Source organism: Aquarana catesbeiana, linkage group LG04 (genome assembly GCF_042186555.1).
Source record: "Aquarana catesbeiana isolate 2022-GZ linkage group LG04, ASM4218655v1, whole genome shotgun sequence".
Taxonomy (NCBI): domain Eukaryota; kingdom Metazoa; phylum Chordata; class Amphibia; order Anura; family Ranidae; genus Aquarana; species Aquarana catesbeiana.
In genome coordinates this window covers 366,587,731-366,606,247 of record NC_133327.1, presented here as the reverse complement: position 1 = coordinate 366,606,247, position 18,517 = coordinate 366,587,731, and the positions used below count along the sequence as shown (strand labels likewise).

Here is an 18,517-nt window from a genome sequence, read left to right as displayed (position 1 = left end):
TAATGCTTCACTGTATATGAAATATCAGTAGCATTCCTAAACCTATAGTTCGTGCCCAGGGATAGGCAGGATTGTTCTTCAGCAGGGCCTCTCTGGGAGTGCCCCTGAGACTTCTTTTGGAGAGGAGGGGCTACAAAGTCATAATATCTCGCCCAATCAGAGAGCACCTATTTATTTACAACAAATACCAAGGCATCCTGTGAATGGCAGTAGTGCCAAGCAAGCAGCCATTCTGTGGTCGGCGTGCCGCAGGGCAGCTGCTTGGCACAAGATCCTGAAAATTGTGATGCCCGTTGTAGTACCACTGACTATTACAATGATTTGTCAGATTCCACAGCTGTCCCTCAGGTATGAAATTTGAATACTTACACTGGTCTAAGCTGGGCTGATGTAAATATGCAATTAAGATCATAGCTGGCGTTCAGCTTTTAAGTACCTGCTGCTGCATTTCATTAACCGAGAAAGAGATGGGGCAATTTAAAGCTGACCTTTTTTATGAAAACAAGTATTAACAGTTATGGACAGTACAGCTTTAATTGTTCCACGTTTAATCTTCATCGTGATCTTACCCTATGTGTACTTGCAAAGTACCCGCAATTAGAGTATGACTGTTGTGGTAAATATGACCAGAGTAGAAAGCAGATTGTATTACGGTGAAGGTAGAATTGTGATGCTTAATGAGAAGAATAGCATTACTCCACCTGAGAGTAGGGACTTTGTAATCTACACAAGAGTGTGTAATTATGGCCTCGTGCCCATGGATGCTTAACAGCTCCTGTGTGCTGAGGTGTATAATCCCCAGCGCTCTCTGGTGCCCAGGAAGCAGCACATGCTGCGTATAGTTGCCGTGCTTCGGTTAAAGCCAATGGCTTCTGTATCGACATTTACCCACACATGCGCATATGGCACTTCACCCTGAATGCAATTGGCACATTGAGGGAGAAGGCCGTGAGTTAATGTGTGGGTAAATGCAGATGCAGAAGCCATCAGCATTTACCTGAGCACAGCCACATACAGCTGTTGGCTTGTATTGGCAGCTGTATGCCAGAAAGCACTGGGGATCTTGCACTAAAGCACACAGCTGCTAAGAGTCCATGTGAATGAGGCTTAAACAATCTTGATACAAGAACTGTGGTTCTTCTTTGTCTGAATGAAAAGTCTGCCTAACTTTTAAACTGTTTCACTACAGGGAGACATTAGCAAAGTCAAAAGCAAAGGTTGGCAACAAAAGAATAAAACAGCCAAAAAGGCCTCCAAATCTAAGAAAAAGAAGCCAGTGAAAAAGAAGCCAGCACCTCCAACATTACCTCAGATACAACAGAAACAAATAAAGCAGAAGCAAGGAAATGATGTAACCGGCAATGTGAGTGTTTGGCCCAGCTTAACCCAGTGCTTTGCTTTTACTGTCTGCTGTCTTCTGCAGCACACATTTATTTTAGCAAATCAGTTTGCTGGAAACAAAATGCCTTTCCAATTTCTTTCAGCATAAGAATGATAAAAATGGTACCAAATAATTAAATCAATTGTTTATTTTCCATATCTGTGGCAGAAGCTTATATTCACGATCTTTATAGTTTTCTAGTTAAGTTATTATGATTGAATCTTTTTAATCTGCATTATGGTAAGGTCTTGGCTAATGATTAGTAGAACCGTTCAAATTTTTTAAATCTTTTTTATGGCATGATGTGTAGAATATGAAGTAGCCATTATTTGTCCCTATTTTTAACTGTTGGCCTGTTAGGGAGGTGACCAAAGCAGTTTATTGTATTAGAAGTAATTTCTTTTGGTATGATCATAAATCTGTGACAGCAAGATGGCTGCTGGTAAACGGATTTATTGAAACTTCCCTGCCTTGTGTAGGACGATCCAAAGCATGGAGCACATGTTGTGTGGTAAACATTCAAGTTAAGTTGTTATTGCCTCCTCTGACAGCAGTCCCTAAACTCTCTGCATATTGCGTCCGGTGCTCTAGTTTGCAGGGGAACCTGAAAAGGCATTTTTGTTTAGCATGCTCTGCTTATTGTTCAGTCTAAGTGTAATAAGAATAACAATTTGATAGATGCTGAATATATGTGTATGTTTCTATAAATATTATAAAACTTTTTCAAGGATCTAATGGCAAAGGAGGAAGAAGAGGATATCTCTGAAAAAGGCAGTGACTCTGAAGATGAAGACACGAATAGAGATTCCCAAAGTGATGGTAGTGACAAAGAATCTGACAGAGAGAATGATGAGAAACAAGGAAAAGACGATGAAGCGGTAAGGATTGTTGCTGTATGTACAGACCTAAATGGTCATATCTGTATGCATTTATATGCTTTTATTTTTTGTGAAAAAAAACAAAACAAAAATGTTACTACTATATAACGTTATAATCCACCTTGTGCTAGGGTAACACAAGATGCAGGCATGAAAGATATTCTTCCTTCATATAAAGATTGACATTTACTTAGATATACAAAACACAAGTGGAATAAGTCAGAGTAGTATAGTTTAATAATGCATAAGTCCATTTACAACTAAGGTAAAACAAGATATTAGAGGTGTTTGAACCACTTTGCTTCTGTGTCCCTTTCTAATACTGAGAACTGGCATGTTTGGTGTCTAACTGGACATCCAAGTTGGGCGCTTTGCCCTGCTGTTCTCCATTTATCATTTTTTTTAAAATAAAGTTGGGCTTTTATTTATTTATTTTTTTTTAAGGTAACTTTTTATTGTACAGTATACATAGAAAACAAAGACAACAACAAAAAAAGAATTGAACAGTCACATCTTTAAGTGATTGTAAACCTTCGTGTTTTATTTTTTTAAAGTAACAAAGATGTTATACTTACCTCCACTGTGCAGCTCCTTTTGCACAGAGTGACCCCAATCATCCTCTTCTGGGATCCCTATGCGGTTCTCGCATCAGATAACCCCTAGGACAAGCACTCTCCCAGGGGATTAACGTGCGAGCGCGCTCCCAAGTCCAGCATTTGCATCCATAGACACGAATGCCGGACTCAGCCCCGCCCCCCAGCGCCCGCGTCTATGGATTTGATTGACGGCAGTGGGAGCCAATGGCTGTGCTGCTATCAATCCAATCAAGAGCCGGGACCCCGTGCAGAGAGGGAGAGCGCGTCTCCGCTGAGGGAATGAAGGGGCTCAGGTAAGTAAAGCGGGGGGCTGGGGGGCCAGTCACTGCCAGAAGTTTTTTCACCTTAATGCATATGATGCATTAAGGTGAAAAAACACAAGGGTTTACAACCCCTTTAAGTATCACCATACAATGCAAACCAGATGTCCACTTAATACACCGATAATATATAATGGAAGGGCAGTTATACAGCACTAGATCACCAAAATATGTAAAATATAAATCGTCAAACAATTCATATAAGCAGTAGACTATTTTTTCAGCAAGTAAACCCTAGGTCCAATCAGCACCTATAGCAATAGATTTCTTGGAATTTAAAAAAACTAAGCGTAGAAAAAGCTGGGAACGTTTAGGGAGAGTGTCATCATCAATATGTCCAATTAGGCATCTTAGGGGGTTACAAACATTAGGTATTTGAGTAATTGAGCTAATGAAAGCAGTGATTTCAGACCAAAACGGTCTGATAGGCATTCCCATACCATATGATAAAACGGGCCAGTTGCTGAAGAACACCGTGTACACACGGCAGAGGGCAGCCTATTTAAACGGAATAGGAAACTAGTAGAGCTGCAAGATTAATCGTTAAAGTATCAAAATCTCGATTCTGCCACCCTACCGATCTTAAAACGGCATTTCCATGATTCTATGTAACAAGTGCAGAGTTCTCTGCTCACTCCTGACAAAAAAATAAATATCCAGGCAGCCTGCCAACTTTTTCTCAACAAAGGAGATAACTATAAACAAAGTAACATTTCATTCTTAGATCAAAGGAATAAACTTCGGTCTGTAAATGAGGGCAGTTTAACCACTTAGACTAAACCTTTTTCTGACACTTGTTGCTTACAAGTTAAAATCAGTATTTTTTGCTAGAAAATTACTTAGAACCCCCAAATATTATAAATATTTTTTTAGCAGAGACCCTAGAGAATAAACTGGCACTTGTTGCAATATTTTTTATGTCACACTGTATTTGCTCAGTGGTCTTTCAAACACATTTTTTTGGGGAAAAAATACACTTTAATGAATAAAAAAAAAAAAAAAAAAGTGAAGTTAGCCCAATTTTTTTGTATAATGTGAAAGATGAAGTTACGCCGCAAGAATAGTCCTCTTTATTCTAAGCAAAAAATTTGTGATTCTCATTTTAGCCAGAATTGTGCAGAAACTAGAAGTATAATGAGATCTAAAGTTGGGCTTTTAATTGTACTTCATGCCTAAGATGATGTCCTCACTTAACATAAACTATCGATTTAATGCTGTTATCTCATGAATAGCAATAGTTCGGCTACACTGTCGAAATGGAATTGCTCCCCTGCCTCTGGATTTATCTACAATTAAAAGAATAGTTAGGTTTGATTACCACAGACCTCTAGCATTTTGTCTTGTCTCTGGATTAGTGTATGTCAGGGCAAAATATATACTGTATTAATCGACGTATAACACTCACTTTTTCCCCCTGAAAATAGGGGGCAAATCATAGGTGCGTATTATACGCACGTATTATACGTATTATATGCCGATAGTGTACCTCAGAGGGTAAGGAGGGCGACGAGCCAGAATTCACAGAGCCGTCATCTGTTTACTCGGCTCTCACGTCACACAGTCCCGCCACCGGCATTGGACCAGTGTTCTGTCTATCACAGGAGCTGGTCCCATGCTGATGGCGGAGGCAGGACTGTGTGACTGCCGAGTAATCAGGAGATGACGGCTCGTTGATTTCTTGCACTGTTCAGACTGCATTGATGAGAGATGGTGAGGCTACAGATGAGCATTGAGGCTAAAAATGGGCATTAATCAGGCTGCATTCATGGTAGATGGGCTGTAGATGGGCATTGATCAGGCTGCATTGAGGTTGCAGATGGGCATTGATGGGAGATGGGGAGGCTGCAGGTAGGCACTGATCAGACTGCATTGATGGGCACTGACCCTTTTATTTAAATTCAAAGTTGTTTTATTTAAAAAATATAAGTTTTTTTTCCTGAAACTCCGCTTTTAAAATGAAGGTGCATGTTATACGCTGATAAATACGGTATTTAAAAAAACAGTACATCTGTGCAATATAAGCACAATTTACCATGTTTTATCCCCACAAGTACAGAAAATGATCTGTTTTTCTGCCAGAAATGCATTAGCTCCTACATCCTGCTGTGGGCTAACAATACTTTGGTACTAGCCCTGCTTAGTTTCTTTTCTCAAATACTCCAACTCTTCTCAAATCTACATTGTGGACACTTAATTATTCTGTGATTCAAGATACGAACTAGGAGAGCCAATTAGACTTTAGATAACACGGTAAGTGTACCCATAAGAAAACCACAGTATGTCCGCTGTAAAATTTATTAGCCTTAAAGTGATACTAAACACACACTGTTAAATTTACGTTGTCCCTTCTATTTCTGTATATGGATGATGGCACTGTACTTATTTAAAAAAAAAAAAAAACAAAAAAAAAAAAAAAAAGCTTATTTCCTAATTGATATACAGCTGTCACAGGAAGCTTCTAGTCCTCTGCTGCTGGTCACATATTAAAAATAAAATAAAAAACAGCCTTTGGAATACAGAATAAAAATAAATAACATCAATAAACTGTTTGTTTTAAATTGTCATACAAATCTATATTTGAAATCAAATATTTATTATTTTTTGGCAAGAGCATGGTGTGGGAGGATTTTTGCCAGTTACAGGCTGTGTCACGCCCCTCCAGCCTATATCTTAGAATAAGAGGGAGGTGAAGCCTCCATTATATATATATATATATATATATATATATATATATATATATATATATATATATATATATATATAATATATCTCATATCATACATGTAATATCCCACCCTCATTGTGTTTAGCTGGTTAGTGGTCATTAAGGAGGAGGGAGGGAGTGGGCTGTCATTTGCCACTGTGTACACGCCCACATATTTAACTCTATAGTTACATTGGCTGCTCAGATGTGATCGGGAGGAAATGCTCAGCAAAGAAACTCACTGAATACTTAGCATGTGCAGAGTTGCCACCACAGCTGCAAAATCCTTAGCTGAACTGGGGACATGAACAGAAGGTGGAGATGGAGAACAGCAGGATCAAGCAGTTTTTTTTTTTGTGCAGAATACAGTAAACAAATCTGTTACTAAGTATGAACAGCATTTATTGATAGTTTTGTATGATTCAAATTTAGTGGCACTTTAAGGCTCTTCTGTGTCCTTTTCTGGTTTAGTTTAACTTTGTTACTTGGACCTGCCTTACATATGCTTCATAGGCAGCCTTATTGGACAATGGAATGCCGGTTGGCATGTAAAGTCAGGTCCCAGTAACTAAATGAAAATACATTAGTTACCCGCGCTATGGATATAAATTCCCATGCAGAAAAAAAAAAATAATAATAAGTTGCTGCTGTTATGCTGTGTAATAACAACTGGAAAAACTTAAAAGAACCCCCATCAACACTCTAGGTAACAGCGCTACCTATAACGTATAATCAAAAACATGCATGAATATTAATATGTCACATATAAATATCACAAAGGTCCAAAGACGTGATGACATTCGCTGTAAACAATGCGACAAGTGTCTTATTCAAGTGACAGTCCAACTTGGACCTGCCTTACATATGCTTTATAGCTAAGCTCCCTCCACCAAGTGCCTTCAGTACCCTTCTGGCAACTGATGCAGCCTTATTGGTCAGTGGAATGCCGGTTGGCATGGAAAGTCAGGTCCCAGTAACTAAATAAACATACATGACAGCATTGCACAAGCAGCTCTTCTCTGTGTTCTATTAAATGAACACAGCTTCATGATAATCAAGCAGCATAGAGTTATACTGCTGCCTACAAGTGAAATGGACACAGGGCACATAAAGACTTATATTTTTATAAAAAAGACCAGCCCCTAGAGCAGTAATGGTAAACCTTGACACCCCAGATGTTTTGGAACTACATTTCCCATGATGCTCAACCACACTGCAGAGTGCATGAGCATCGTGGGAAATGTAGTTCCAAAACATCTGGGGTGTCAAGGTTCGCCATCACTGCTCTAGGGGCTATAACTTCTCCAACCTTACCAGGTGCACTTGGTGTCAGGACAATGGATGTCTCCTTTCTCTCTGCTAAATTGTTAATTTAAAATGGAAGAATTTCTAATAACTACTACTGGTAGATACAGTACATGCCAGATTTTGCAAATCCTGGAAGTTTCTGTAGTTGGCCAACTGGTAGTTGGCTAGCTGGTAGATCATACCAGATATGGAAAATTTTGGAAGACTCTCCGTTAAGTCAAAAAGCGCAGATCTTCCTAGTTTGTATTATGCCGTTCTCTCTGTGATGCTCCAGCAATGATATCGGAATTGTGTTTCAGTGGCACAAATATTTGCAAAGTATCCAAGTTGGAACGAGATAATGGCATCATGGGTCCAGTGAAAAAGCGTAATTTCCCCCAAGGGCTTCATTCCAGTTCCCCAGCCCATCTCCTGAAGTAATAAAGTATTGTTCAGAGCAAAAAAGTGCAGCATCTCCCGCCACCTAAGAGGCATGATGAAAGAAAGTAAAGGAGACGTTAAATAAAAAAAGGTAGGGTTAGCGTATGAGGTTAGATTGCTTAAATGAGGACTGATCATTTCTGGGTGACATGAATATATCATGTCAACCAGACTTCATTATGTTTATCAAACAAAGTTTTTAGTCTAGCCATTTAAAGTTTCCATCAACTGGATCTTAGGGATTCTTTTATATAATTCTGATAGCAAGGGCATAGTAGGGACTTTTCAGTCTAGACATAAGGCAGTGACTTAGTATATGTGTCATCCCTTTTCTGGAGTGTGTAGGAACCCATCTCAAAGAGACCATAGAGATGTGTAGAAGGGTCCTTTGGTATAGTAGACCCCAGCAATAATGAGAGCAGAGGTTCACTTAATGCCTGTAGGGTAATGTAGTCAAGTACATCCTGAATATATGGAATAGAGTACTTGTATACATTGGAAGTATTATCACAAGGGATACCAACCTTCATAGGATGGGACAGAGTTCTGTATCCCTCCATCTGTTTAGTGCTGTTCTTAGGAGGAATCAAAGCTTCCAATCAACATCCTGAAGTTATGAATCTATCTTCTCTCTGACTTCACTGAAACCCCCTCCCCCTTATGTGGCTTACATCCATCATCGGGGGACACCAGAAGTAATGCAGTGGTGATTAAGGTAGTTTACGCTCTCCTGATTAGTTTTCTGTTCTGGCAATCACTGCTTTGCTTTGCATATTCCCAGAGTGGAAAACTGGTGAACAGATTTTCCCAGCAGACATTTTAATGCCAGGGAATGGTCTCTCCATAATGAGGTTTTCGGGGATTTACACCAATCAGTCATAACATAATGACCACTGACGGGTAAAGTTTAATACAATTATCTCTTACGATGGCATCAACAAGTGGGTGGTATATGTTAAACAGCAAGTGAACATGTTGTCCCTAAAGTTGATATTTTCAAAGCAGAAAAAATGGGCAAGCATAAGGAGTTGAGTATTTTTGACAAGGGCCAAATTGTAATGTCTAGAATAGATGACTTGATCAGAAGATCTCCAAAACTGCAGCTCTTGTGACATGTTCCCAGTCTGCAATGGTCAGGACTTGCCAGAGCAGCCTAAGGAAGGAATACCATTGAACCAGTGACAGGGTCATGGACAGCCAAGGCTTATTGATGACGTGGGGAGTGAAGGCTGGCCTGTGTAGTCTTTTCCAATAGAAGAGCTACTGTAGGTCAAATTGCTGAAAAAGTTACTGCTGATTCTGATAGAAAGGTGTCCGAATGAGTATAGAGCTGTGTAGCCACAAACCTGTCGGGGTGCCCATGCTGACCAGTTTCCACAACCAAAGGCGCCTACTTACACGAGCATCAGAACTGGACCACGGAACAATGGAAGAATGTGTGTGTGTGTGTGTGTGTGTGTGTGTGTGTGTGTAAAGAAATTTCCCTGCACTGTGGATATATATTCCTGTGCTGGAAAAAAAAAACACAAAAAATAAGTTGCAGCTGTTGAGTAAAAACCACTGGAAAAACGCAAAAGAAATCCCACCAACCCTGTGGATAACAGCGCTACCTATAACAAATAATCAAAACATGTATGAATATTAATATCGTGTCACAAATATCACAGATGAATGTCCAAAGATGTGATGACATACGCTGTAAACCAATGCAGTCAGTGTCTTCTTCAAGTGACCGTCTTACTCCTCAAATATAGTGCTTCACAGTGTGTTCTCTACAGAAGTCCTGGTTCCATAGATTTGACACCGCACTCACCAGACGATTTTTACTCCTTGTGTGAGCAAGAGTCAAAACCAGCATGTGTTGTATCCTGGATGTTATCACTTCTGTGTGCTCCAATGGCTCTCCCATCTGTCCCAATCCAAGTAATTGTCCTGGCTCTCTGGTATCCTAATGTTGGGTAAATTCAGGCTTTACTGTATGTGTAGTAATAATGTTCTGTATTTGACAAGCCTGTGAGCCTACAAGGAACCCTGACCAATGCTGAACAATGTCATGGCCTTTCATGGCTCAGGATTAACTGGACCAAGTTTCAAGCTGTGCCCATTGACCCCTTTGCCCCCCCTTCCCTTAGACCGCACATCACTTTCCTCTGCTGTGGTCAAGTACTCCAAATCTGCCTTTGAATTAAAGTGCGGCAATAGAACTTTGATTTCATACCTCCTTAGCAATTTATCCCTTTATTAGACTACATAGGCTTAAAAGTGCAAACCCCTGAACTAAATTGCCTGTAAATGTTACTAGTACAGTCATTCTCATTAAGACGATACCTCTGCCTATGGCTTTAAGCACATTCTGACAGTTCCCACTGTATCAGTTAAAATATCTTGGGCAAATAGATAACTTGCTATTGTGTAGCAGCACACTTTCTAGCTGTAGTAAAGATTTCTTTGAAGTGAGTGTATGCTGAAGCTGAATTTAGAGCCCTTGCACACTGGGGTGGGGGGCGGCGTCGGCGGTAAAACGCCGCTATTATTAGCGGCGTTTTACCGTCGGTATGCGGCCGCTAGAGGGGCGGTTTTACCCCCCGCTAGCGGCCAAGAAAGGGTTAAATACCACCGCAAAGCGCCTCTGCAGAGGCGCATTGCCGGCGGTATAGCCGCGCCGTCCCATTGATTTCAATGGGCAGGAGCGGTAAAGGAGCGGTATACACACCGCTCCTTCACCGCTCCGAAGATGCTGCTGGCAGGACTTTTTTTACCGTCCTGCCAGCGCATCGCTCCAGTGTGCAAGCCCTCGGGGCTTGCACACTGGGATGACAGCAGCGGCACTTTCGGGGCGGTTTGCAGGCGCTATTATTAGCGCAATAGCGCCTGCAAACCGCCCCAGTGTGCAAGGGCTCTTAGCTGTTGTATTAGAGCAACTCTGACATTTATCTTTAACCTGTCTTTGTCGTTCACCCTCTAGGAATGGCAAGAATTACAACAGAGCATTCAGCGAAAAGACCGCGCCTTACTGGAAACCAAATCAAAAGTAACACATCCTGTATATAGCCTATATTTTCCAGAGGTAATTTATATCCTACATTAAGAAATACACTATAATTCTCTCTCTTGGTTTTGGCTTGCTTTTTTTATTTTCAGCTCTCCCTTCCAGGTATACTTGGATCCACACACCACTTCTGTCTACTTGGTGTATATGAATAGGCCCTGGTTTACATCTGCTTTGCTCTTTGAAGCACGGACTAAATAAATGGAGAACTTTAATAGTATTGCGCTATAAGACTTCTCCCTTTTTTATATTTCATGCATACTTGAGTTACAAAAGTCAATAAACATCATTCAGCAAAGTTGATCAGGCGAGAGAGCCAAACATGTAAAGGAGACTAGAGTTCCACCTGCTGGCTGCTTTTAAGAACAAAAAAATATTCAAAATGATAAACACTGGTGGTCTGCAAATTCCAAGCCAAGCTTAACCACTTCAGCTCTGGAAGGTTTCACCCACTTCCTGACCAGGCCATTTTTTTGCGATATGGCACTACGTTGCTTTAACTGGCAATTGTGCGGTCATGCAGCGCTGTACCCAAATAAAATTTGATGTCCTTTTTTCCCCACAAATAGAGCTTTCTTTTGGTGGTATTTGATCACCTCTGCGGTTATTATTTTTTGCGCTATAAACGAAAAGACTGACAATTTTGAATAAAAAACAATATTTGTTACTTTGTGCTATAAAACATTTCCAATAAATTACTAAATATCTAATTTCTTCATCAATTTAGGCCAATATGTATTCTGCTACATATTTTTGGTAAAAAAAAAAATACCAATAAGCGTATATTGATTGGTTTGTGCAAAAGTTATAACGTCTACAAACTATGGGATATATTTAAGGACTTATTTTTAATTTGTTTTTACAAGTAATGGCGATCAGCTTTTTCTTTTTTTTTAACGGGATTGCGGCAAACAAATTGGACACTAAGTGACTCTTTTTGGGGACCGGTGACACAATACAGTGATCAGTGCTAACAAAAAATGCACTGTCACAGTATAAATGACACTGGCAGGGAAGGGGTTAACACCAGGGGCGATCAAAGGGTTAAGTGTGTCCCTGGGAGGTGCTTACTAACACTGTGAGGGATGGATAAACTGGAGAAAGAGACATCCGTGTTTCAGCTTAGCTGAAACACAAGATCTCTCTTGCTCCCTGACAGATCAGCAGTTTGCCTTGTTTACATAGGCACACCGCTGCTCTGTCTCTCCACAGAACGATCGGCGGGTCGCGGTGTCCGCCGGACCCGCTGATTGGCTCCCGCTGTCACATCGGGGGCTGCGTGCATGCGCCCCCTACACCACATGCACAAACTCATGTACAGGTACGTGATTTGTGCAGCCGGGTCGCCCTGCTGCCATATATATGCGGTGGTCGGTCCAGAAGCGGTTGAAACCCATCAGAAAAAACTCAGAGGTCAGCCGAGAAAAGCTTTGTTGTTTTTACGGCATAATACCAAAATACCCAAACATCACCCTTTGCCAAACCAGTTGATGGCTAGTGTTTTTAGGCCAGACTGTAAGTGTTCTCGTTTGGATTTCCAAATTATATGATCATACAGCAAAAAAAAAAAGTTTAATCACAAAATACATTTTGTAATTTTGTCCACATTATCAGAGTTCTAGTACAGACGTGCTTAGCTAATGGAAATTCCTCATTTGTTTGTACTGTACTCTGGAGACAAGAGCTTTCCGAGCAGTTTGATGCAGGAGATCTGTTTGCTCTGTGTTTCTTCCATTAAAAGTTTTTTACAAGTATAACCACTTTGAAAAAAAAAAAAAACATTTATCACAGTGGCCTGTTACAGGACACGTCAATTAATAATGCATCTGTAGCTAGGTGAAAATTAAAATTCACTGATTTATTCATGGTTTCTACCCTACTAGGGAATATATAAATGTACTATTGTTTACTCGGACTTTATCTAAAGGGTTTTTATTTTTGTTTCAATGTTTTCACTGCTTTCTGAATACCAATTGATTATAGAACATTTTTGGTAATACATTTATCTCAAGGTTTATGGTATCAATTGTTTTGTCAGCCTGTTCATAATTTTCATAACAGCACTCTGCTCTGTTATTTATGGCTTCCAGGCTAGTTATATAGTTTTTAGTGTAAGCCCCACTTGAAGGTGAGCAAACGGGTTTAGGGAAATGCCGCTCATGAGCTTAACTGACATTTACCTTGTTAACCAGGATGGTACAGGGTAAAGCTGTGACTGTTGTGCAATCAGTCTTTGTTCTGGAGTCTTCCCCAGCATGAACCTTGTTTACTAATAAAATGATTTAAGGACCCCTACTCCACTGCATCAAGGCTAGGCTTTTGAAAAGGAAGTTATTCTCAGGCTCTACTTCATACATTATAATCTCAGTAACAATTTCACACAGTTCAGAAACTTTGATTGCTGGCTACATATAACTCATAGAGCTCTGTGATGATAATCCTCAACACTATAATAAAGTTCTTAAAGTTGTATTAAGCACTTAATTTTTTAAACTGTTGACAAGGTATGGTGTGTATGACAGAAGAAAACCTGTTGGTCTCTTCTGTCATAAATTCTTTGCCCTGCCTGTCGGCTCTAATGTACACTGATCAGCGCATGCGCAGATCATTGTGGTTTAACTGAACCACTTTATGATGATGTGGCACATGAACATGGGAGTGATGTCATCACAGCCCCCTCCATTCAAGAGAGCTAAGAAAGCAAACCCAGAATGAAGACTGGGCGAAGATGGAGGCGCCTTGTGAAAAGCTCGGTCAGTGACAGCTCAGCGCTGAATGCCTTTGTTTGATAGGTAAGCATTTTATAATGTGCTAATATGCAGCACATACCAGCACATTATGGGATAAACCATCCGTTTTTAATTATATAAAAAAAAAAAAAAAAGCAGTATTAAACCCAAAAGCAAACATTTATTATATTGCCGCTTACCAATTCTTAGATGCGATGGCTGTATTGGTTTTCTTTCTTAGACTTTCTTCTTGTTTTTTTTTTTTAATCTGGTGAGCTGGCCCGTAAGTCTGCTGTTTTGCACAAGCTCTCCAACAGTTTACATGGATGAGACAAACCACTTAACACTGGCAGGGGTGATTAAAAAGATACACTTTTAATTATTCATGCAAAACCTTTACCTCAAAAGGAAAAAACTGTTTGCTGTAACCAATTATGAAGTGTGAGCTGGAGTTTGGGTTTAATTTGTTAGTGTATCTAAATGTGCTAATACATTTAACACTACCCTCTGCCCTCACCCCCCTCCCAAGACTGACAATACTGCTGTCTACTGTGCCTCCTGTGCTCATTCCTCCGGGGTTGTGTCTCACTAATACAGGAGGTGTGTTACTGGCCAGGTGAAAACAGAGAAAAAAAGCCAAAGAAAAGAAAACTGCTGCAGCCGCCACATCTAATGATTGGTAAGCTGCAATATAATACGCTTTTGGTTTTGGGTTTAATACTGCTTTAAGGACTTTGACTATGAGAGATGTGTGAATACAATTTAGTTTGGTCTAGGTTTAGTTTTTAACACTCCAAAATCATTGGCACTTCTTAGATTTACACGCTTTACAGAATGTATATTCGTTTTTACACTGTTTCTGCTCCCTCCCTGGTTTCCTTTTATATACTAATAACCAATTCATTGTTGTATAGGAGAAACAAGAATGGTGGTGGATTTATATTGCAGACCGAAAAGATCAAACGTTAATATCTATGCCGTATCATGTGTGTACGCTTAAGGATCAAGAAGAGGTGAGTAAGCTCTTCTGTGGTTTTTTTTTCAATTAGAAGACCAAGAAACTCGCTGATTATTGGTCTGTTTACAACCGTGTAAAAAGTATATGGAGCGACCTGGAAGTGGACTTTATTCCTAGGCAGGGCCGCTGATAGAAATCATGGGGCCCCTTACAGCGTACCTGACGGGGCGTCCTTCAGCCCCACCGTGGTCCCTCCTTCAGCCCCACCCCTGGCCCCTCTCCAGAAGGTCAGAGACTGCAGACATGGTACAGGAGATGGTCAGAGACTGCAGACATGGTACAGGTGGTGATCAGAGACTGCAGACATGGTACAGGAGGTGGTCAGAGACTGCAGACATGGTACAGGTGGTGATCAGAGACTGCAGACATGGTACAGGAGGTGGTCAGAGACTGCAGACATGGTACAGGAGGTGGTCAGAGACTGCAGGCATGGTACAGGAGGTGGTCAGAGACTGCAGGCATGGTACAAGAGATGATCAGAGACTGCAGGCATGGTACAAGAGATGATCAGAGACTGCAGGCATGGTACAAGAGATGATCAGAGACTGCAGGCATGGTACAAGAGATGATCAGAGACTGCAGGCATGGTACAAGAGATGATCAGAGACTGCAGACATGGTACAGGAGATGATCAGAGACGCTGCAGACATGGTTCAGAAGACAGTTAGGGATCGCAGACATGATTGATTCAGGAGATGGTCATAGACTGCGTTTATGGCTGAACCCAGTGTACAAGTATAAAGTATCACAGGGCTGATCCACTCTATTTATTTAAACCAGCTCTGCAAGATCGAGTCAGTGATTTTTCTTAGAAAGTACAACCAAGTGACAGAATACAGCATCACATCCAATTTCCAAAATACAAATTTTCTTACAAACGGTGAACTGGTCAGGATTAGTGGAGGACAGTAACCAGTTAATGGAGCTGTGAAGTTTCTAGCCTGATCCAGCAGTAAATCCTCCAAAGAAAAAAAAAAACATCAAACAATCTGTGCAGCACACACAGAGCTCTGGCTAAATAGCTGATTATAAGCTGAAATGGTTAGCAGCTGCTGCAGTCGTCCAGTGATTGTATCAGTGTGTTCAGGCAATGTGCAGGTCAGGTTGGGCAGATAAAAAAAAAAAGTAACCAGCAAGGCAAGAGGAAGGGGAGGCTGATCGGTAACCTGTACACTGTCTGATCACATAGATATTTGGAAGACACTGCAGTCGGCCAGCAACATGTTACTGTGCTCCCGACGATCCTGTTTGCATTCAGCCACAGCTGTGTGTCCTGCAGAACTTGTATTGCTGCTGTAGTCATACCGCCGTGTGTCTCCCTCCTTGCTCCCCTATTCAGCCCCACTCCAGAACTGTTTACAGTCAAATGTGAGCGGCTGGAGAAGGGGAGGGAGACACTTTTTTTTATTACTTTGCATTCTTTCATTCACTGTTTATATTGCCTGGGCCCCCCCCCTGCTGGCCCGGCCCGATACAACAATGCCAGTAGCGGCCCTGTTCCTAGACACCGTATACATCTGCTCCTGTGTTTGTGCTGGAAGCGCACTCCCACGTATCTCTTACTGACACCTCTGTTCTTGTTCTAATGATCGTGTGATCACTAATCGCAGTGATCACTACTGTGAAGACCTGTCCCACTGTTGTCTCTCCTCTGTGAAAAGGAAATGATACATTTTGTTTTTTTTTCCCTCCTCTCTAGAGGGGAAGTCTGTGAAAATAAAAAGTCTGTCAAAAAAACAAGCATTAGGCCCCTTTTACACAGGACAGACTCTGTTCCGATCAGCTGGAGATTCGTTCACAGGTCCCCTGCTGATCGTAGCAAAGCGGGCAGGTGAAAGGTCTGTGTCTGCTCAGTTTGTGCAGAGCGGACACGGACAGAGCCTCTGATCCATTCTGCCTTCACGAAGGAGAATGGATCCCCTTCCAGTAGTTTTTAGCGGACTGGATCGGAGGCGGGTGTAATTGGACACAAGTCAGTTTAGACACGGCCGCCCTTAGAGCAGAATGGCAGACTTGATCGGAACAGTCGTGGGAAAGGGGCCGAAGTGTCATTGTCAGTTAGTGGCTGTTAGTGTTGGTCAGTGTGTTTTAGGTAGGGAGAAAAAAAGTTTTGTGTCAGGTGGGACAAAAAGAATAGGAAATTCCGTACGATTTTATCTTGGCCCCACTATGTTTTTGTGGCTGTTAGTGTTGGTTAGTTTTAGAAATGGGTAGTGAGACATTATTTACCTTTTTTAAAGTGTTACCAAACCCACAACAATAAAATCAGTCAGTATATGCAGTAAAGCATGCTTGTTGTTATACTCTCTGTGGAATTTAAGGGGTTAATCCTCTGTGTTGTTAAAAGGCTGTCTAATCCTGTCTTCTCTGATCCTCCCCTCCTTCCACTGTCCCCTGGTAATTTCCTGATAGCACAGAGACTATGAAGTCAGGCTGCACATGTTCAGTTTGGTGTGTATTGATGGAGAGGGGTTTTTTTTTGTTTTTTTTTCTGAGAGAGTGGATGTGATCAGCACAGGGCCAATCGGCACTGTCCAGACAGAGGGTTAGTTAGGGGTCCTGCAACCTCATAGGACAGTCAAAAGTAGAATGAAAACTCCTCCTACAAGCTTTAACCAGGCACTGATAGAAGTCACAAGACTACTATATACTGCTGATGAGGAAAGGTTTTTAGCAGTTTATATTACTAGAATAATTGCATTACTGTGTTCTGTGGGAGACCAGATAAAGTGAATGCAGGGTCCTGGGTTTAGTAACACTTTAATGCAGTGAATACATTATTGTAAAAAATGATTAGCACTTTAATGTTTGTTTTTTTAGTTTGTTCATGAAGAGGTTAAATGAAAACTATTTGGCTCCAAAGTCGGTATGAAATGTATACCCAACCCATGTTGTATAATAATTCCATTACCATTTTAATCTGCAGCCAGGTGTAATTTTTCTAAAACTGATAATTGGCCTTCCCTGCAGCTTTGAAAGCACAGTGGAAATTCTGTACGTTTATTTTTAGAGTGTTCCCAGAAATCTTATTCCATGCCCATGTGGTTGGCTCATTGCTTTTACTGAGGTCTGTGCAAAATGTGAGGAAAATTTCAGGTATTAAAACACTGTTGTTAAAGCTGAACTCTGCTCCAAAAAAACATCAGTTAATATGTATGCACCAGATGTCTTTGCAAACCCAGTTCTTATAAAGGTAGTGGTGACAGCATCACTGTGCTGCACCCCTTGTGCAGAGAGCAGGGTTATTGGAGGGACCCAGCAGCTCCTGCCCACTACAGACTGCCTTTAGAAAACTACAGGAGGTGAGTGGATACAAGGCCAGTCACCCTGCACAAGAAAAGGAAGCAGCAGTGGCTAGTCTTAGGCCCTGTTCACACTTTGGACCCCTAAGCCGCGTGACAATTGACAACTCTCACCATGTTTCCCTATGAGTGTGACTATAAAGTAGTTCCTACGCTACTTTGGTTCGATGTTCACGCGTCTTGAGATCCATAGACCGCAATGTAAAGTCTCATGGACGTTGCATGATACAGATGTGATTTGGGTGTGACTTGTGTGCGGCTTGTAAATGCCGGCAATGAAAAAAAGTGAGCTCCCCCCAAAATCCATACCAGACCCTTATCTGGGTATGCAGCCCTGTAGGTCAGGAAAGGGGGAGGACGAGTGAGCACCCCCTCCTGAATTATACTAGGCCACATGCCCTCAACATGGGAGGGGCACCTGATGGAGGCAAGAGCCTCTTCCCCACAACCTTGGCCGGGGCTGTAAGGTCTGCGGGCGGGAGCTTGTTGGAATCTGGAAGCCCTCTTTAACAAGGAGGCCCCCTGATCCCGGCCCTCCCCCTATGTGAATGAGTATGGGGAACAGTACCCATACCCATTCACCAAAAAGGTAAACAAATACACTACACGAGTTTTTGACAAGTCCTTTTATTTAAAAAAAAAAAATGTCCCCTGCTGTAGATCAATCGTCAGTTCCACCGCCGACCCAAAAAAACTCTGATTCCGATGAAAGCTTTCCGCCGTCTGCCAGCAACGCCCTCTGACACCAAAACCTTGTGATATCACTGCCCGAGAACATGCTGTGTTGGCGATGTCACAAGGGGGTGGTGCCA

At 41.4% G+C, this 18,517-nt stretch overlaps 1 protein-coding gene across 2 annotated transcripts in view; it reads left to right on the top strand.

Annotated features, from left to right (window-relative positions):
• SEC63 (SEC63 homolog, protein translocation regulator) overlaps positions 1-18,517 on the top strand; it is a 115,561-nt gene that overhangs the window by 82,979 nt on the left and 14,065 nt on the right. The window contains exons 16-20 of one of the 2 annotated variants that reach the window (XR_012243902.1): positions 1,190-1,363; positions 2,110-2,259; positions 10,573-10,674; positions 13,983-14,064; positions 14,300-14,398. Coding sequence is in view for 1 of the 2 variants with exons in the window: in XM_073627034.1 (XP_073483135.1) it covers positions 1,190-1,363; positions 2,110-2,259; positions 10,573-10,674; positions 14,300-14,398 (525 nt within the window). In the remaining variant the exon portion in view is untranslated. The remainder of the gene's footprint in view (positions 1-1,189; positions 1,364-2,109; positions 2,260-10,572; positions 10,675-13,982; positions 14,065-14,299; positions 14,399-18,517) is intronic. The other variant, XM_073627034.1, reaches the window with a different exon arrangement.